The sequence below is a fragment of the Ostrea edulis genome, chromosome 9, assembly GCF_947568905.1.
Source record: "Ostrea edulis chromosome 9, xbOstEdul1.1, whole genome shotgun sequence".
Taxonomy (NCBI): domain Eukaryota; kingdom Metazoa; phylum Mollusca; class Bivalvia; order Ostreida; family Ostreidae; genus Ostrea; species Ostrea edulis.
The window spans coordinates 49,526,822-49,549,310 of NC_079172.1; the positions used below are offsets into that span (position 1 = coordinate 49,526,822).

Consider the following 22,489-nt stretch of genomic DNA (forward strand, 5'->3'; position numbering starts at 1 on the left):
CTGAGTGTTGCTACTTCGATGTTCAGTGCGCATGACCTTTGACCTGTTGACCCCAAAATCGATAGGGAACATCTTCATCCCATGGGTAGTCCATATGTATGATATGGTGACTGTAGGTGGAAAGGATAACGCTTTAGAGCCCGGAAACCATATTGCTACTTCAATGTCCAGTGCGCGTGACCTTTGACCTTTTGACCCCAAAATCGATAGGGATTATCTTCATCCCATGGGTAGTCCATATATATGATATGGTGACTGTAGGTGGAAAGGATAACGCTTTAGAGCCCGGAAACCATATTGCTACTTCAATGTCCAGTGCGCTTGACCTTTGACCTTTTGACCCCAAAATCAATAGGGAACATCTTCATCCCATGGGTAGTCCATATATTTGATATGGTGACTGTAGGTGGAAAGGATAATGCTTTAGAGCCCGGAAACCATATTACTACTTCAATGTCCAGTGCACTTGACCTTTTGACCCCAAAATCGATAGGGAACATCTTCATCCCATGGGTAGTCCATATATATGATATGGTGACGGTAGGTGGAAAGGATAATGCTTTAGAGCCCGGAAACCATTGCGTCTACAGACGGACGGACAACCCGATTCCAGTAACCACACTTTTGGTAGAGGGCTCAACGCTCATTATAATTATGCCCACAGTTTGGCTTCTTGATGTCCAGGAGTAAAGAAGAAGATTTTTTAAAATTACACCCATTTTGATGGTTTTTGCCCCACCCCTCAGGCCCCAGGGGGGCAGGGACCACGAATTTCACAATTTTTGTTCCCCTCCACCCACAGATGCTATATGCGAAAATTGGTTGAAATTGGTTCAGGGGTTTCAGAGAAGAAGCTGAAAATGTTCAAATGTTAACGCACGACGAACGACGCACGACGACGGACAAAAACAGATAGCAATAGGTCACCTGAATGAATTCAGGTGACCTAAAAATGCCTTGTTGAACAAATTTTATTACCACATTTGACTGTCTTTACCGATAATCGCCATAAAGCTAATGCTGCTTCCCAACCGATCATATTTTCTCATCCAACCAGACAAGATTTTGTAGCAGTCTATAAATCCTCATGTTAATTATCATATCATTTCCCTGTCCATTTTACATGAGTTGAAGAATGCTAGCTTACTTTTATTGGTTAACAAACATTCTGAGAGTATTGCATGGCAATACATAGTCCCCCTATCAGTTGCAAAAATTACTGTACCACAACATTATTCATAGTTCATTATATAGGTTATGGTAAAAGAGAAAATACATGTTGGGGAACCAGGATAGGAATGATTGGAATGTAAACTAAGAATTCATGCTATTTTTCTAAGTCGAGGGCCATAACTTAATAAAAAAATCAACGAACCGAGACGAAATCCTGAAACCTGTTGTGGCAAAGCAATATATCAAATGAATATCTTCAAGCACAAAAAAAAAAAAAAAAAAGCTGGAAAACTGATATGATAATTCATGCTATTTTACGAAGTCCAAGGGCCTCAACTAAGTAAAAAATCAACGGATCGAGACGAAATTCGAACTTGATCTGTAACTTGTTATGGCAAAACAATGTACTAAATATCAAATGAATATCTGCAAGCACAAAAAATGGCTGGGAAACTAATAATTCATAGTATTTTTCTAAGCCAATAAGTAAGTGAAAAATCAACGGACCGAGACGAAATTCGAACTTGATCTGTAACTTGTTATCGCAAAGCAATGTACCAAATATGAAATAAATATCTGCTAGAACAGAGAAAAAAAGTGCGGGAAACTGGACTGATGGACAGACGGACGGAGCGCAAACCAAATTCCCTTTCGACTTCGTCTAAAAATATAGAAGTGGGGGCGGGGGTCATGGTTTCTTCGTATTTTTGTGTCAGATTGTAGGAAACAGATGAACATTATTTTGACCTTTCTTTACATTAAACTACTTCTCCTAGGCACCTGATCCCACCTCTGACACATTCAGGAGTCCGTGTTTGCCCAACTGTCTATTTTGTATTGCATATAGGAGTTACGAGATTGATCACCATTCGTTATCTTCACCTTTCGTTTGACGATGTTGTATACTTTCCAATCAGTGTTCTACTTCAGAGAAGCAAAACTTATCGTTGGTTTATATGAAGTATATTTAGGCAAAAAAAAAAAAATTCCAAAGTTACATCGAGTGAAGCTTACACAAACCCTATTTCATAATTGTTAGAATATATTTAAAATAATTGAGGACCTGACCCCTAAACATGTATATTCCTGCTACACATATCAAGATGCATTGAGTATTCTGATGGACAAGTGCACCGTGGTCATCCCAACCCCAATTTTTTATTGTTCAGATATCTTTAAAATGGTTGAGATTCCAACCCTTAAAGCAAACTTCTTTTTACACATGACACAATGCACTGAGCACCATGGGTTTTTTTTGTTCGTAGTTTTTCCACCCCATTTGTGAAAAAGAAATTTCCGATCCTCAGTACCCCTTGTTCGTCGTAAGAGGCGACTAATTGGGTGGTCCTTCGAATGAGACCGCAAAAACCGACGTCCAATGTCGCAGCAGGTGTGGCACGATAAAGATCCCTCCCTGCTCAAACGCCGTAGGCGCAGAGCATAGACCTAAATTTTGCAGCCCTTCACCAGCAATATATGCAACTCCATATGAGTGAAATATCCACGAGAGGGACGTTAAACAATATTCAATCAAAAGATGATTTGGCTTCTGCATAAATATAAGAGGAGTGGGAACCAGGTTGTTTGTGAGAGAAAAAAACCGTCATTTTTTTTACCCCATTTAATTTAGACCAAGGGATGAAAATGAAAATTCCGAACTTATTGCACATCCACAGGACACCACCAATTATCTTTCAAAATAGATTATTTGGCTACTGCATAAAATTTAAGGTGAGTTCTGGGAACCAGGTTTTTATTTCAGGGTAAAATTCAAAATTCCGAAGCTTTATAACGCATCTACAGTACACAACCTATCATACTCCAAAAGATTGATTGGTAATTACTACTTAAAATGAAAGAGGAGTCGGAGGAAGCTGAAAATGTGACAGACGAATGGACGGACGGACTAGAGTAACAAAAATGTAACCAAACTTTCTTTAGAAAATGCGGGTATAACAAAAGTAACTATATACAATAAAAAGAGTGTACCAGAATAAGAACATTCAGTAGCAAGAATATTACAAGAACAAGCACACACAAGGATAATTTTATACGAGAAAGAAAGACAACTCTTAAGTTTAAGCACTTTACCTACAACTGTACAGTATATGCAAAAATATACAAGGATTAATATATATAATATGAATACAATATTAATTATTATACAAGATTAAAAATATATAAGAAGAGCTATTTACAAGAATGAGTATATGCAAGAATAAGCAAATACAAGTATAAATATATTTAATGTTAATTATATATAAGAACAAGAGGCCCATGGACCACATCGCTGATCTGAGTCATGTTGGCCCTGCAAAGTTCAGCTGGGGTTTTTTCAGATTCAGTTATCAATATTTATTCCTATGAAAAAAATTGATCTCATATTGTGACCCCAAATAATAATAAAATAACTGAAAATGAATTCACATAACACAGATATGCCCAACACCAATATCACGGACGTGCTCTTGTTCTGTATAAGACCAAGGTCACGGGGTCATTGATCATGGTGTGACCTTGCCATAAGAAATCTATATAGAGAATATGAAAACCCCATCTTTTAAAATAGTTCAAGAGATATGAAATAGGAATAATTTTTATTAAAGTAGGTTATACTTCCAGATCAAGGTCAAGCTTCACGAAATAATAAGGTCTTCCCATAAAGAACCTACATACAAAATATGAAAGCCCAACCTTAGATAGATATGGGGATATTGAATATGTCAGGGCTTTTTTAAAAACTAGGTCAAACTCCAAGGTCAAAAGATCAAATACCATCGTGTACAAGGTCTTGCCATCAAGAATTTATATACAAAATATGAAATTCCCACCTAAAATAGTTTCGAATGTATTTAATAGGTTATGTTTTCTTAAAAGTGGGTCAAACTCTTGAGTTCAACGTCAGAAATCATGATATGAAATGAAAGGTCTTGCCATAAGAAATATCTATCTATCTACCTATCTACAGGATATGAAACATTTTTAGTATAGGTCAGATTTTTAGTAAAGGTAAAGGTAGGTGATACTTGCAGTCGAGGTCACAAGATCACACACCATTGCATCACATGAAAGGTCTTTCCGTAAAACAAGAGACCCATGGGCCGCATCGCTCACCTGAGTCACCTTACCCATATTTAAAGATTTTCCCTATATATTTGTATGTAAAACTTTGATTCCCTATTGTGGCCCCATCCTTCCCCAGGGGCAAAATTTTAATAAACTTTAATCTGCACTATGTCAGGAAGCTTTCATTTAAATATAAACCTTTCTGGTCCAGTTCACAAGAATAGATTTAATGAATTTCCCAATATATTTGTAACCTACCCCTGGGGCCATGATTTTAATATACTTGAATCTGCACTATGTCAGAAAGCTTTCATGTAAATGTAAAGTTTTCTGACCCAGTGGTTTTTTAAACACTTCCCTTATATATTTGTATGTAAAATTTTGATTCCCTATTGTGGCCCTATCCTACCCCGGGGGGCATGGTTTTAATAAACTTGAATTTGCACTGTCAGAAAGCTTTCATGTAAATTTGTACTTTCCTGGCCCAGTGGTTCTTGAGAAAGATTTTCCCTATATACAAGTACACGTGTATTCGCATGTAAAATTTTGATCCCCTATTGTGGCCCCAACCTAACACCGGGGTTCATGGTTTTAACAAACTTGAATCTGCACTTTGTCAGGAACCTTTCATGTAAATTTAAGCTCTTCTGACCCTGTGGTTCTTGAGAAGACTTTTGAATCATCCCACCCTATTTTTGCATTTTTGTGATTATCTCCCCTTTGAAGGGGGCATGACCGTTCATTTGAACAAACTTGAAAGCCCTTCACCCAAGGATGCTTTTTGCCAAGTTTGGTTGAAAATTGGCGCAGCGGTTCTGGAGAAGAAGAGGTTACAGACAGACGACGGACAACATGCGATCAGAAAAACTCACTTGAGGTAATAATAAATGTAAACAAGAATAAGTATTTATAAGAATTAGTAATTCTATACAATACTAATCATATATAATAAATATATACAAATATATACAATATCTTAAAATTATATACAAGAATAATTATAAATAAGAATAAGTGTATACAAAGGTAAGCATTTACAATAATTAGGATTTTCAGAAATTACTATATACAATAATAATTTATCAAATACAAGAATAAGTATATACAGGAATTAATCTTAAATATACGTCTCAATATAAGTGAAAAATTCCCGACGGGACGTGAAACAAACAATTAATCAATCAATATTAAGAATACTAGTAGGTATAGACAGATGAAACAAGCGTAACTTTTTTCCTGGAATTAGAATATTCTGTTGCGTGTTAGAAACGCCCCCTATGGATAGGTATATACACTGTCACACTGAATATGAAAACATTTTTGTACATCAGTATGTGCAAGTATTTTTAGTCGTTTATTTATTTCTTGCAGGAAGCAGTCACAGTATAAAATTCTTCATAGGAATCTCTCTATCAAATGTGTCTCGCCGTGAACTTTGACCCGTAGATTTGTCTTTATCATTTAAAAAGAATGGGGGAGGGTGTTGGTGTTGGGGGGGGGGGGGTTATTTGTTTTATGTTGTTCTTAAAGCTGTATGATCCGATGTTCATGTATTATTTTTGTACATAATCACTTTCAAGCAGATTAATTAGTGTTTAAAGTTATTAACTTTCCCTAAATAACATGCTTGAAAACATTTGCATGTAAAAGAAAAAAGTGAAAAGATTATTTAGAAAGTAAATATAGTGTGGTACGCATAAATCATCCAGAATACCTACGGTCTTTTACCGAAAACAGTGTTTTTCGGTGAAAGACCCGAGGTGTTCCGGATGACGCATAAATTATACAGCGTTAGGCGTCTATAAATAGTCCCACACGCGTCAGGGGAATCCCAACATGGTGTATTAACTCCGACGTAACTGTCTAATTTTAAGGCTAAAGGAGCGTAAAACAACGAATTACTAAGAAGTATTTGATTTTATTATTTCTATTAAACTTATGGCACGGTACTATTGTAACAAAAATACACAACTTTACACAAATAAGACAACTGGTGATCTGAAAGTTTGAACTGCACACTTGAAATGGCAGAGTGACGATTAAACACCGATACGAAATCAATTAATTCTGGTTCAAACAGGTGGTGAAATAATGTATGACATGTCGTACAGCCTCATAAATACGTACGTGCGATGATTTAACATGCAGCGGGTTTACAAGGTGAAATAAAATGATGAAATTCGGATCATACAACTTTAAATTATCTTTTTAAATTATGAATTAGTGTATATACAATTAATACTATATACAGTTTGTATTTAGATCGTCATCCTGTTTTATATTCATGTGAAAATCACAGGAATTTCCCCTTCCAGGTAAATGCTAAACAATTCACTAAATCATTTACAAAACTGTCAGTTGGGGCGTAACGTCTGTGCAGACCACATGTGTGTAATATAGTTTCTTTTAACAAGACTGATTACAAAAATGCACTTTTACCGAACGTAATGGACATAGTCACTTTAAAACAAACAAATTTTTAAATGTCGTACGCGTCATAAACTAATATAATAATAATTTTGTGTTGATTCGTGTTTGTTTATATTACCGAATAATTCTAGAGATGTACAATGTTCAGGGCAATATTCTAACGATCAAAATAAATTTTGTCACTGCTTGAACCGGAGATGAGGTCAGAGGTAGAGAAATGTTTTAAAGCCAAAACACAAACGTATATCGTGGTTTTTGTTTTTTCTTTTTAATATATAATATTGTTTAAGGTCACATTTTAAAATTGTTCGCTCATCGTCATGATGATAAAAGCAATGTTTTGTGCTCAATATAATCGTTTTTATACGCCCGTCTTTAGACGGGACTTATTATGATACAACAATGTCAGTGCGTCCGTCCTTTCTGGGGTTTCATTTCTCTGCCACATATCAAGCTGAAACTCGCCATGTAGCTTTTTTGTGGGTCACTCTAGATCATGTTGCAATTTTGATCCATTTCGACCTCTCTTGTAGGAGTTTTGTATCTCTATTTGAAAATTAATGTTATGTGGACCTGGAGGGTACATGATTTGTCAAGCTAACTTCTACAATTTTCAAGTGAGGACCTTCTCATTTTACAGGGTGTTTGTATGGGTATTAAAGATGTGCATGTGATTTGTTGATTAATGGTATATTGTTTCACGTCCAAATCGAGAATCTTTCACTCATATAAAGAAGTCACCATTTCCGGTGAAGGGCTACAAAATTTAGGCCTATGCTCAGCGCTTACGGTCTTTGAGCAGGGAGGGATCTTAATTGCGTCACACATGCAGTGCCATGGGGTCTCGGTTTTTGCGGTCTCATACGAAGGACCGCCCCATTTAGTCGCCTCTTACGACAAGCAAGGGGCACTGAGGACATTTTCTAACCCGAATTCCCATGGGATAGATGTGGCACGGAGTGTGATTTTCGTAAATGTTGGGAAAGATACATGTTGTTGAACTTAGTCAGTTTTGAGGAAATATTATCAAGTGAGGGCTTGATTTGTCCTTTTCAACTCCTCTCACAGTTTTCAAGCTATGACCTTTGTAAGTAACTTGTAGATGCAAGGATTTTGATTCTCAACAATTTCTAATTTTCTTTTATGTTTGAAATATATGTATTTACACTTGTTTGAATTTGGTTTCCTTTAATCATGTTACAAAGCAAAGTCTGTCACAGCCTGTTGACCTGATGACAGCTGATACTACCATAAGTAAAGTTCTACAACTCCCGACATTTTAGCCAAATTTGCTAATCAATGTCACAATACAAGCACCTTAGAATAAAAACAGTTAATCTATAACAGTGTAAATTGAAGTGCCTTAGAGTAATTTGTTTTATATAAGGCGCTATATGAATTTCATCATTATTATTATGACTCCTTTTCAGTTTTAATATCACAAAGTGATCATGAATCAATTCACTCTGGATATTAAAAAAAATTGCTGCTTATCATAGATATGTTTAGAACCCTCTGCCTGATAGAAATCAGACTTAAAATTGTGGTTGCCCCTGACTAATAGTTAACCCATACTTTACACTATCATTACAGACATTCTAAATCTAAAGTTGATTCTTTTCAATATATTGCCACACGGAGGGAATATATCCTTTCTAAAATATGTACCTATATCTATAGACAATGTACATGTAGGTATTCCCATTCTATTCGATCTACATCAATATAAGTCAATGGATTAGATATATATTATTTGTCGATTTTAATACTTGGTAAAAGTATGATATATACAATTAATTCATGCAACACGTGACCGTTATACTTTATTAATATTGCTTTGCATTTTTATTTAATGAAGGAGCATTGGATAAAATCATTTTATTCAAAGTGTAGAATTTAGCCCTAGAGGAACTGTCTGGTATTGATTCTAAAATTAATAACTTTTATTAAGATAATATTATAATTACGATTCCTCATAGCATCACAGACAATTAAATTACAGCACAGGACATTCCATATAGAAAAATATAGCGTTTTGAACAGTGCAACTTCTTCTAATTAAACGCCTTTGGCTGGAACCCATATCTACTCAATTTTTCCAAACCTATTTATTGAACCGGTACAATCCAGCTGATAAAGATATTCACCCCAAATTTGGTTGCATTTACATTACATTTTCCTGACGTGCAGCCCCGTCAGTCCCATTCAAGAGAGAGAGTTGCGGTTCTAAATTTTACAAATCCATTTTAAACGTGGTAAAGTACATACATGTAAATACATTTACACGTGCTTTGTGTTTTGAAAATTCTATATATTGTACCTTTGGAAGGTTGGATTACGTCATTTTTGTTTGAGAAAAGGAAAAACCCTTCCGTGCCGTTTTAAGCATTTATCCCTGAACTATGCATGTTATTCACTAGTCGTGCAAGAGACTATGATTCATAGTCGTTAGTGTGGCATGCCTGGAGCAAAATTTCACATACGTGCCAAGGTAAGACATTTTGTCAGACACGAATTTCCAGTTTTCTTTCCAATACTCAGTATAATAAACACACATGGAGTACTTTTATTTACTATTGTTTAACATTATACTCTTATGGCAACATTTGTAAATACTAATTTAACCACATCTGGCGTGGTAACCATCACATGTAGTTATTTCTAAGACAAATATTGTGTGAATCACCATAAACATCTTCCTGGTATCACGTTGACCTACAGTTGGTGACGTCTCAATAGGTGAGTGGACAATTCTCGTTGACCTACAGCTGGTGACGTCTCAATAGGTGAGTGGACAATTCTCGTTGACCTACAGCTGGTGACGTCTCAATAGGTGAGTGGACAATTCACTCTTCCACGCCCCGCCCACCGATGACTTATGTTATACAGGATACCTTTTCAATCGCCTCGTTTACTCGTGAATTTTCACAGAACAGTCCGTCAAAGGGTTTGACATACTTCAGAGAAGGTTATGTTCACATAATTTCAGTGGGTAAAAACGCGGAAGAAACAGTAATTATAACTTATTTGTTAGCGCTAGATGCTTTCGCTCCATTTGAAGTAAAGAAACACTACATCGTCTAACCATCGAATTGCAGGATTCGGCTGCCATCGATGATTACTGTTCATGCACAGCTGGGTTAATATTACGAAACGTTTTCCGAGTTTTGAATAATTGTTTTGTTACGGAATTGACGATGTTTGTTGTTCGGTTGAAACTGAATAACTATATCATATATGCTGCGTTGACCGGTTCAATAAAATGTTTCATCTGCTTGCTTGCTTTTGCATCTTTTATTTTACTATTATTTATGATTTACTTATGAAAAACAGTTAAATATTATCAAGAATTTACATTGCAGCTCAAATACCATCCGTGATCTCCATTAAATGTTCAACTTCAGTTATACTTGGATGGATATTGTAGATCTAGATATCTACATTGAGATATTTACATGCATAATTTTTTTTAATGGTAATGGGTTAATTAGATCATTCCAAGTTTTTATTCCACGTCCACCCAAATATCTATTTCTATTAAAAAAAAAACAACTTGCAAATCAACAGAAAGAATGTGTACAATTCGCCATTTTGACAGTACAGTCAAGAATATGTTAAATGACACACAATAGAAAACTTGGATGATAAACAAGAATATTATAAAGACTCGGACCAAAAAACAATTTCCTGTTCGTAAAACATCTGTTTTAATTCTGTGATTTCCTTTCTGCACAATCAATGATAGCGATGGTTGTTGGGGATTGAGCTTTTATTCAGGTGTTAATATCATTCCTATAGGACTATATTGAAACACAACCTAACACAACATAAGCTCAATTCAGGCACAGAATATATCACTGATACACTGTGTTGAAATACAAAATCTTGATGCCAAGTCCTTGATTTCAAAAATATGTCTCAGCCTCATCAGTGTTAATAACAACTACGATTGTTTTGTCATATTTGTTATGTCCCTCCTTTTTTTACACACTGGGGAATTTGCTCAGATGTATAAAAAAAAAAACTCTAACAAAGTTCAAAATGTGGCATGTCTCAAATTGATATAATATAAAAACAACCCTGGTTTTCTTTCTCTTGCTGTAGAGTACTGTTAATGTCAAAAGGGGTGGCCTGTTGGTGGGGTTAATCTTGGGCTTCCAATGATAACTGGAGTTGCAGATGATGATTAAGTATGCTCTGTTGATGAAAGGCATTTTCTGCTGTTGTTAACTGGTCTTGTAAATTCTCTGACTTGTGCTGCTGTTACAAGTATATCCAATGAATCTATAAAGAAACAACAACAAATTTTTTTAGCATTTGGAAGTAAAACATAGATGCTGAGAGGGGCCATGGAATTTTAAAAGGTGACCTGACCTATTACATGAAAGATCCTATGCATATATTACACCCAACAATTTATTAGCTACTTATAAAATTTCAGTTTGCTCGAATTATTATGAAATCTAAATTCGAATATAAAACCATTTATTACAAAATATATATGGACATAAATTCTATTGATATTTAAAAACTTTGACCACGGAATTAGTCTGATTACTGAAACTTTAGAACTTTATTCCCTGGTATGATCTATTGTAGGAATCATGGAACGAAAACTTTGAATATGGCTCTCTTACAGTCATGTTATGATATGTATTGCTGAGCAGGGAAAATTTAAGACATAAGACCAGAAACTGCATATATATTGGTGTAAACATTAAATGAATTGACCCTAGATATGAAAATAGTTTAGATAGGGGATTCCTTTTAATAGATAATATTATAGTAAAAAAAAAAAGTATTGTGTAGCTCTTAGCACAGGTGCTTGGGTTCATGACACCCTCCCCCTCCCTTAAATAACCTAGCTACACGAATTGTTATATTCAATGGGGGGAATTCTTGAAAAGAGCTATTTTGGGGTATGCATGACATTGTTGACATGCATTAGTAGGATTTTCAACAAGAAATAATTTAAATCAAGTCGTGCAGGTTATTCGGCCAATTCGGGAGAATACACGTATCAACACTTCGCGAAAGTTACGTCCCTTGTCCGCCATCTCCCGGATAAAAATCGTATTTCCCTACGTTGGCCTTTGTAATTTTCCTATCTGTAGCTTTGACATCTGTTATTTTTCCATCAATTGCAGTCAACTACAATATGCCCCAGATTGGGGCAACCCATTAACTTGTATGAAAACTTGGTAATTGGCTAAAATTTAAAGTAATAACATCTTACATTTGGTAAGGTAAAGAAGGAAAACTTGGATTTTCACCGATTGACCTTTGGCTGACCCCGCAAAGGGACGTAACTCGCGGCGAAGTGTTGATAGGTGTATGGGGGTGTGTGTGTGTCCTGAACCCAAGCACCTGTAGCTCTTAGTACATGTATACACATGACATGGGCATGTATTATTATCAGTCCCTGATTTAACTATTACTAATAACTAATACATAATTGTCTGCTAAGACTAACTTACTTTGTGTGCCAGTCCATTCTGCTCTTACTGTGGGGCCTACCGCACGCCTTTATCCAACGTAAACATTAATCTTTATGTGATTTTGGGTTTGGAAATGGGATAAACATTACTTCTTGTATCCTTTCTGGGTAACGTGAATCACTGTTGCATTTCCCCGATGCACACAATTCCACCAATTTTATGAGAACTCGAAGTAATCAGGCTAAAACATCTGTACCTCAAAACCTCCGTCATCATAAGTTTTGACGGAGGTAATGGCGGACAATTCTTCCGCGATTCTGATTGGCTGTGCGGAGATGATAACCGCACCTCCCCTGACGACAGTGGAAGCGTGAATTCTCGAAGGGACGTAAAAACATAATCTTGCCTATTTACAACGGGAATTTCGTAAATTGGCTGGGATCAATTTGTGTAATTTACATGTTTATTTGCCCATTTGCAAACCTAGTCATTAGTAAACGGTTGTTTGTATGAGGTTATCCCAGCCAATTAATTTTGTATATTTTGGTCTATTACGTCATTTGGTTTGAACTTGTTTTATTACGTCATTTGTTTGATCATGATAATAAATGACATGTTCACTTAAAAAGTTGTGTTTTTCATTAGACATTTCAATGATTATCCAATCACAAAAACTGAGCTACGGAATGCCAGTTTTTTGCTCGTATATGGGTTTTTCTATTTCAAAATGGCGGAAAATAAATTTGAAATTCCGTGGATTTGTGTTTGTTCTGTTATCAATGGGTAGATGTGAACATGATCATATTTTAAAACATTGTTCATGATGTGTGAATTTTATTTAGCGATGTATATATCAATTTAGCCAGTGGATGTACATGTATCTAACACTGCTGATGGTATAAATTCATGGTCAGTCTCCAAATGCCTATAAGTCGTCGTTAACCATGGGTGATATCCTTTACAAAATTTCACTTTTTGTCAAAATCAATTGAAAAAATTTCACTTTTGCAAATGCAATGCCTCACGCCAGCATTAACATTAGCGTTTCATGAAAAGTATGCTGGTGTGAAGTTCATATCCTCATGTATTTTGAAATTGTAACTGAAATTCATTTACATATATTTGTTAGAATAAGTCCTCAGTACCCCCTTGGTTGTCTTAAAAGGCGACTAAATAGGGCGGTCTTTCGGATGAGATCGCAAAAAACGAGGTCTCGTGTCACAGCAGGTGTGGCACGATAAAGATCCCTCCCTGCTCAATGGCCTTAAGCGCCGAGCATAGGCCTAAATTTTGCAGCCCTTCACCAGCAGTAGTACCTTCTCCATATGAGTGAAATATTCTCCAGAGGGACGTTAAACAATATTCAATCAATCAATTTCTGTCGGAATTCCCAGCCGATAAAAGAAGACTTACTATATGTATCAAGATCCATGCGCACAATGCTCACAACTACAACACATTCATCAAACAGGTTATTTCAGCTTCCTTGTCGTCAACTTCCCATATTCATGTGGCAATATTCCATTATCACCTGTATATGGTGTTTATATCTCTCAGCTGATTCCATACGCAAGAGCTAGTTCTGCGTATGCTCAGTTTTTAAATCAATATATGCTACTGACAAATAAGTCTATCTTACATGTACATGGATTTCAACAGTCTTTTTTAACGTCAGCACGTTTGCATTTAACGATCTACCCATCATTGGGTAGATTACTGTCTGGCATATTCTATACCAAATGAGTCCGTACTTTATACACTGATTTTGACTACGGATTACTTCGTTTATCCGATCGAGAAATAATGCTTACGGTGGGTGCGATCAGTCCACAGGGAATGCTTATTTCTCATAGGCACCTGATTCCACCTCTGGTATGTCCTGGTGTCCGTGTTTGCCTAGCTGCAATAATGTAGCCCTATCCATTTTTTTTAAATTCTGACGTTTTCGGGATAGGGCTACAATTCCATAGGATCTCCGTAATGGTGCAAAATAATTTTATGAATAACCGATAATAAACTCTGTGTATTAGTCCCAAATGTTGTTTACACCAAAAGGAGTACCAACTTTGTGCTCGGGCATGTCTAATAAAGGTATTTTTCATTAAATATAATGTACAGCATGCAAAATTCTTCGTCTGCTCCGCCATGTTTGTTATCGCGAGATCTCGTAGGTGGATCTAATGAAAAACCTAAACATTGACAATCAGCGCGAAAATGTAGTTACTCGAGCCACTTCGACAAAGAAAGGAAAATCATATTGTTGCAGAAAGAATTTACACTATGCTGTTCGGTTTTTAACTTGACATTAAATTCAAACCTTTTCAATACCGACGAAATAGCTTTCGCCTCCATACTTGTCCATTGATGTAAATACTACCTTATATGGCATATGCAAATGACTTGACAATCGGAAGTTTATACTTCAGTACATCAAACATGGCGCACAAATATGAATCGAGAAATTGGAATTTATCGAAATTGTTGAAAACGGTAGAATAGAGCCTCACAAATCTTAAGTTGCAGGTTGTAAATTTATATATTGACTAAGAAACATAGAATATCATTTTATTTACGTAAAGAAAGTCAGGAAATGTTTAGAATGAGCGCAAATGTTGCGGGAGTGAATCACTCCCGCATTTGCACCATTACGGAGATCCTAAGGAGTTGTAGCCTTCTCCCTAAAAAAAAAAAAAAAATCAGAGAGGGCTACATTATTGCAGCTAGTGTTTGCCCAACTCTTAATTTTGTATTCTTTGTAGGAATTATGAGATTGATCAATGTTCGTTATCTTCACCTTTTCAATCGTAACCTTTGATTAGTATACTTCCGTCTCTTTCTTAGTACTGTCCAATTCAAAAGTCTAACAACATGGTCATTTGCTACATTGTTATTAATAATCCTGTGCATTTGTTAGCCGTAGTCGGTGACATCTTGTCTGGTTGATCTTGTCGTTGTCGTCCGCGTCGTTGACTAGTCACAGTTTTAACTTATACTTGATTGCATTGTTGCATTGTTTGCCCAACTATCTATTTTGTATTGCTTGTAGGAGTTATGAGATTGATCACTGTTCGTTATCTTCACCTTGCATTAAGTATATTATAAGTACGATCATCTAAACATGTGAACACTTAATTTTACAATTATAAAATCATTATATCGATACAATAAGATCATTAAGGTATTTTAGTTACAATAGTCGTGATGGATTGATGAATAAGCTAGGATGTCTTTGGAGGATATATAAGATAAATCTTTAAAAATCTTCTTCTGAAGAATAACAGGATGGTTTGTGGCGGATCCAGAGGGGGTTCCATGAGTTGGACCCCCTTTCGTCAGAAAAGTTTGCTAAGAAAGGTCAAAATGACGCATTTTGAGGGTGGACACCCTACCCCTTTTAAAATCCAAACTAATAGTAGAACCCCCACCCCTTTAAAAATTTCCTGGATCCGCCTCTGGTCATGTTTAGTCATAATTCCCAGATAGTGCATTCATCATTGTTCAAATTGTAGTCCCGGGCCGGGGAGAGGGGGAGGTTACATTAGGGGATCGAAGTTTTACATGGGGATATATAGGAAAAAACCCTCAATAACAGGCGGGCCATGATCAGTCATATTAACATGCAAACATTCCCAGCTGGTAGTGTAAATTGATGTTTATTCAAAGCATGACCCCTGGGGGTAGGAAAGGGCCACAATTTTGAGAATATATAGGGAAACATTCTTCTGATCAGGAACAGCAGGTCAATGATTAGTCATATTGATATGCAAGCATGCATGTCTGGCGTAATGTGTAATGGTAATGTAATGGCAGCCAATTTCAGTGTAGTGAGGTGTAACGGGTCATTGTTTGCATTACAAGTAATTGTAGTGTAATGTAATACTTGTAGAAAATGTACTGTAATGCACAATGAATACATTTACATTACTTCAAATATTTGATGATATTTTGGAGGTTTAGATTAATTCATTAATACTTTAAATATTTACTGAATGTTTCCCTAGGGCTGTTTGTAAGGTTTCAGAGTAAACTGATGTGATCCGCTTCCAGAATTCAGACAGATGTTCTCTGAAAGATGAAACTTTTGAAACTTAGATGCGTTTCCCAACATTGATGAACATTTTGTGTGCTTTTGTTACCGTATAATATTATTTGAAATTCATAAATCATGATAAAGAAATACTTTTTCTGCCATTTCTTTAATAGCACTATGTTATGTAATGCACTATCAAGTAATGTGTAATGTAATGCATTATATTTCAGAATAGGGGAAATGGTAATGATAATTTTTCTAAGTGGTGGTAATGTAATGTAATGCATTACATTGCTATGTCACGATAATTGACCCTAGGCCTGCAAGTATATTCAGGTAGTGTAAATTTAACTTTGTTCAATTCAGTGGCCCCAGGAGTAGGATGGGTTCATAATAGGAGATCGAAGTCTGATATGGGAATGTACAGGAAATTAAAACAATTTTTTTAACATTAGCAGGACCATACTACTTCATTTTGAAATGTAAATGTTCCTAAGTTGTATTGATTGGGGGTTTGGATGGTTGTATGCTCAAGATTTTTTCATTCGTATGGAAACGGTGCCATTATCGGTGAAGGGCTGCAAAATTTAGTTCTGTCTGTAAAATGTTGAACTTTCCTCATAACTTGTAAATGTTGAGTGATAAAACTCTCGTATTTTAATACTGTTATTTTCCAGTGACAAGACCTTACTTTTGATATGTAACCTTGAAGTTTGATAGATTCTAAAACTTACCGAAACTTTAACCTTGCTCATAACGTTTAAACGGTGAGCGATATATATTTTATATTTCATGTATGCAGTCCCTGTGAGAAGACCTTTCTGTTGGTCCCAAAACTTTTGACCTTATAACCTTGACCTGCTTTTAAGAATAGAATTATACAGGCAATATCTTTAATTCTAAATTGGGTTAAGATAAGGCTTTCATATTTTGTATATGTATCCCTTGTGGCGAGACCTTACATTTCATACCATATTTTTGTATCTTGTGACATTGTTCCATGGTTATATCGTGGTCCTATTGGGCTATGTTGGGGCACAATATGAGGTCAGAATTTTTTCAGACTGCAAATAATCTAAAACTCGCAACAGCTGAACAACGGCAGGGCCAAGGTGACTCGTGTGAGCAATGTGGCCGATATGCCTCTCGTTTTAAAGTCTTGTAAGGAGATATTTTCTACTTGTTTAAAAGAGTGCGAAGTAAAACTTCCTAATTCCGTTTTAGAAGAAACATAGAATGAGTCCAACGTTTCACTTAAGATTTAGTAGGAGTCTGAAGAGGAACACAATTGTGAAAAACGTTTTGTCGATACCAAGTACGTATATCGTGAAGTACGTACCGTGCATGCATGTGAATGAATGTAGAAACGAAAGTTTGATGGGATGTAGACAGTGTATCATTGTAAGTGTTTTCAGAATTTGTTCCGTCTTCATATCTATTTTATGATTTATACATGTAGTTATCTTTCTATTTTTTCAGTACATTTCATTGTGTAGCAATTGGCGATGTATTTTATCATTCAATTTCCCCGGCACCAGTGATGGGCGTTTTAGAAAGTATTTAACATACACTCTTCAAACTTACGTCATTGGCAAGCATTATGTAGACTTTCATTATAAGACTAGAAATAATCAACATTACACAAATATGGGATCTGTTGATTTTTATAACGCTTGACTAGTTTAAAAACTGAGGGCTGACCTTGGGTTTAACTACCGCCATTTCTAAAAGTCATGCCAGTGATCCAACGTAAAGCGATAGCAGACGAGCCTTAAAATATTTTTACAATGAATGTCCCACAAATGTTACAAAAATTGCTAAAAGTTTTGTAAAATTGCAGTCCTTACAGGGCATGTCCAATTGCGTCGTGTTGCTTTATCACAGTAGTGAAAGATGAATATAACGAGCAGTGATCAATCTCATAACTCCTATAATCAATACAAAATAGATAGTTGGGCAAACACGGACCCCTGGATATACCAGAGGTGAGATCAGGTGCCTAGAAGGAGTAAGCATCCCCTGTCGACTGGTCATACCCGCCGTGAGCCCTATATGTTGATCAGGTAAACGGAGTTATACGTAGTCAAAATCGCGTGCCAAGAACGGCCTAACAATCGGTATGAAACATGTCAGACTGCGTTTGACCCAATGATAGGTTGTATTGGCAAACTAGATCGTTATAACGACCATAGGATTTGCGAAATGCTGAATTTAAACGAGACCGTTGAAACCCCTGTAAAATCAACTTGTTTGTCAGTATTCTTCCTCGATTTAAAAACTGATCATACGCAGAACAAGCTCTTGCGTATCGAATCAGTTCAGCGTGAGATATAACACCATATGCAGGTGATAATGGAATATTGCTACAAATATATGGGAGGTTGACGATGGAGAAGCTAAAATCATCTCGTTTGTCATAAAGTTGAGTTGTTAGTTTGCCGTTAATATTTATTTCAAATAAAATATCCAAGTATGAAGCAGAAGTGGACTACTCTGTGGTGTCTTTTATTTCGAGTTCACTGGGGTAAAAACTCGAATCGAATCTAGTACAAAGTATAATATTGAGGAGGGCCAGTTAAATGATATTGACAAGACAATTCATCCTGGAAAAAAGTTTAGATCGTAAGGCGTGTTCATCTTGGTTAATACTTTACATTCAGTTGATTAAATAGTGGATTCATAGGAAAAATACACCATACATGTAATTTGGGTTGCATACTTATTTAGTTCATAATGCCTGTATCATATCGTAAATTCAGTAGATTTTCAAATGTCCTTAAACTGATCATATGATTGTTTCGGTTTTACGCCGCTTTTGGCAATATTTCAGACATTTCACGCTGTTACCTAATTGAAATATGTTTGGTTGTGAGTGTTTGAGTTTTCTTGATGGCCTCCAGTGAGCCTACTCTTTTTCGAAAACCAGGGAAACGATCTTTTCCGTGCCAAGAGGGTTGTGCTTTTTGACACGGGACACCCCTTAACGTCCCTCCGACGGACATAAATGTTAGAAATACATAAACAAGTTAAAAATCAATTCGTGTACATAAACAGTTGTATTATAAAAGATATACATTCAGGCTGACGTTCTCTGTGTAGTAGGTATGAATGATTGATTAACTGTTTAGTAGGTACGCATGCAAAGTGAAGATAACGAACAGTGATCAATCTCATAACTCCTACAAGCAATACAAAATAGATCGTTGGGCAAACACGGACCCCTGGACACACCAGAGGTGGGATCAGGTGCCTAGGAGGAGTAAGCATCCCCTGTTGACCGGTCACACCCGCCGTGAGCCCCATATCCTGATCAGGTAAACGGAGTTATCCGCAGTCAAATCAGTGTGCCAAGAACGACTTAACAATCGGTATGAAACACGTCAGACAGCATTTGACCCAATGCGAGGTTGTATTGACGAACCAGATCGTTATAACGACCATAGAATTTGCGAAATGCTGACTTCAATCGAGACTGTTGAAATCCCTGTACCATTAACTTGTTTGTCAGTAGCTTACCTCGATTTAAAAACTGACTATACCCAGAACAAGCTCTTGCATATCGATATGTAATGTATAGTTAATGGACAGTCAGGCTGACGTTCTCTGTTTAGTAGGTACGCATGCGTCAATGTTTAATGCCCGGTGGGTATTCCTGATATATCACTTCGTCCTGGTGTTTCTTTGCGATGTTACACGGTTTGTTGACTTTGTTTTGAAAAGAATAAAGTTTACTTGTGTCACTAAAATCCCAATAGAATGCCAAAGAGAATGTACATATAGTTTTATGAATATTTCAAATCATTGTACGGAATTTTAAAGTCCATGTGTGCCCCTCTGTCTATTTTGTATTGCTTAAATAGGAGTTATGAGGTTGATCTTCATCACAGTATCCTCTTGAAGTGCATGTTTTGCCGTTTTGTCTGCTTTGACGTTGCCATGGATACTAATGTGACTTGTGATCCAGTAGAACTAGTTAAAGATAGTACCGGTTTTAAGATATCTAAAATATATGGATGATCAATAGTTATGCTCTTTATTGACTGTAGTCTGAGCATATAATAAAATGTTAGTCGTTAGAAGTTTGTATGTATTCAAACGCAAGCTAAATAGTATTGCTTCGGCGGTATAAATTGTTGTTTCATTCAGAAGTCGTGCAGAGAAAACGCCGTTTGTGATAACTGCAGCAGCAGCAACTTTATTTTGGTGTTTTGAACCATCTGTATAGATATCAATTGTAGAATGTTTGAATTGTTTTATTTCGGATATTAATAAAAATTTAAACATTTATAGACAAACAATAAGCACCTAGATGCTTTTACATTGCTGCGTATGCAACTTTCAATTTTATTTATATTACAGATGCCGACTGAAATTTCCCATGACGAATGTGGCGATGATCCGGAGGTTTCAAGAAATTGCAGTTTTACAGTTTCCCCGGCGTCTGTTGTGCTAGGTACTTCTTGTGTAATAGTTTGCATTGTAGTTATTGCCGTTGCCACGACTACGTCTAATTTCCATGACAACCATCCAATCGTATGGAGTATTGTGGCTATTACTAGTATACTTAGTACCATACTCACGATTGTGATCTGGAAAAGGATACACACACTCGGACAAAACTCTTTGGACTACAGAATACTGGACGTTGCCATCAAACCTAAAATTTTGTTTCTGTGGATTTTTGGATTCGCGAAGATCTTTTCCTCGACACTTGAGATTGCTGTTGGGTTTCACTGCGTGAACCACAGCGAGAAACAAATGTTTCCTGGTGAAATATTTCTATCAATCTTTACAAACTTTTCGGAAATCGCTTTCGTCATATCCCAACTGTGCTTCTTAAGTTCTTATTCAACATGCAAATTGAAGGCAGATAATTTTGTAAATATTGGACTGTGGACTATTTTACTGACCCTCATAGTACAATGGTTTAAAACGCTTTTCACCACTTTGGCACGGAATAATATGATAAACGATATTACAATGAACGATACCAGGAACAGTTGTTTCCAAACTGATGGATTCAAGGTGATCGAAAAGAGTATCTTACCATATACAGAACCTATGTCAACAGAATATGGTCTTCTTGCAGTAGGGATTATACTGAGATTGGCGCCATTTTTTGACTGCAGTGGAACAACATTACAATCTGAATACCAAGACGTAGAGCAGACCCCATTGTTGAGGGTTCATAATTTCGGTACAGCAGCTTCCTACAGGACTCCAATATACAACTGTCACCACGATTCCACAGAAGTGATGAACAGGAATCAGTTTCAAATACCTTCATTTTACTGCTGTCTTCTAACAGCATTCATCTCTTGCCTTCCTATTTTGGTAACAATTATTCTGAATGCCTACGAAGGAACGGAAGTACAATTTGCCTTGGGAGTTGTGCAGTTCGTCTTTAAAGTTGAACTCACTACTCTAACCATTTTAAGCTGCTATTTGTGGTATAAACAATACGGGAAACATAATATCTGCATTCAGAAATACGATGGAAAACTTACTCTTCTTTTGAGTACAGCAGGGACTTTGATTCATTTCACATTTGGACTAATTGCTGGTGTTATTCATGAAAAGCAAGAAAAGTCTAGTGATGCAACATTTCTCATTCTTCAAAAAGTTCTGGAAATTGTCATCGTTGTTATTCAGACATTTTTGATTCTGAGAGTGCAAAGGCTGCGCACAGTTCATGTTAACAGACAACCAAGATGCCTGTCGGTTGGCAAGTTGTTCTACGTATTTTACCTTATGCGTGTCATCATGTGGATCGCAGACAGCTATATTGGTAAAAACACAGGAAAGATTATGCCAATTGAGTCAGAAGTGTATGGGGACAAATTCTGGAAAACTGTTAATGATATGCTATATCCATTTACTATGTTCTATTTATTTCACACTGCAATTGATTTCTATCAAATGCACATCAAATATGAGAAATCTATTTAGCACAAAGTTACCTGAAAACTCTTATACTTGTACAAAAAACATGATTAGATTGTAAATATTGGATCGTCGATTATAGTATCTAATGAAACACGGTTGTATTGCCAATTTATTCGATCTTCCTTAAGTTTGGTCGGTTAATTTCATTCACCAATTTTGTTGATATGACGTGAACCAAATAACCCACCTTGTAATATAAAACAGCATGTAAGATTGTCATCGAATAAAGTATGGATCAGATCTAAGGTATATATTTTTCTGAAATTCTATCTCTCAGAAGTGTCTCTAGACATAAAAGCACCGGTCGCTGTAGCCTGGTGGTTAGAGTGCTCGTTGAGTAAATGGGATATTCATCCCGACACCGTGTCAAACCAAAGACATTTAACATAGGTAAGTGACTGTTCTT

At 36.2% G+C, this 22,489-nt stretch overlaps 1 protein-coding gene across 2 annotated transcripts; it reads left to right on the forward strand.

Moving 5' to 3' along the window:
- Positions 1-9,080: 9,080 nt before the first annotated feature.
- LOC125659230 (uncharacterized) lies at positions 9,081-22,328 on the forward strand. Of its 2 annotated transcripts, none has more exons than XM_056149469.1 (2): positions 9,081-9,160; positions 20,497-22,328. In XM_056149469.1, exons 1-2 carry the CDS (start codon positions 9,128-9,130, stop codon positions 22,084-22,086), a joined length of 1,623 nt encoding a protein of 540 aa, XP_056005444.1. In that variant the 5' UTR covers positions 9,081-9,127; the 3' UTR covers positions 22,087-22,328. The 2 variants fall into 2 exon arrangements, with proteins under 2 accessions (XP_056005444.1, XP_048746793.1); XM_048890836.2 differs by lacking the exon at positions 9,081-9,160 and adding an exon at positions 17,429-17,538.
- Positions 22,329-22,489: the final 161 nt, after the last annotated feature.

What these genes read in the sequence shown, in the direction of transcription:
- LOC125659230 (XM_048890836.2), top strand. Translation starts at nt 17,482, where the DNA reads ATGCATGTGAATGAATGTAGAAACGAAAGTTTGATGGGATGTAGACAG. An exon ending in GATGTAGACAGTGTATCATT is followed by an intron (nt 17,539 to 20,496) that starts GTAAGTGTTTTC and finishes TTTATATTACAG; the next exon opens with ATGCCGACTGAAATTTCCCA.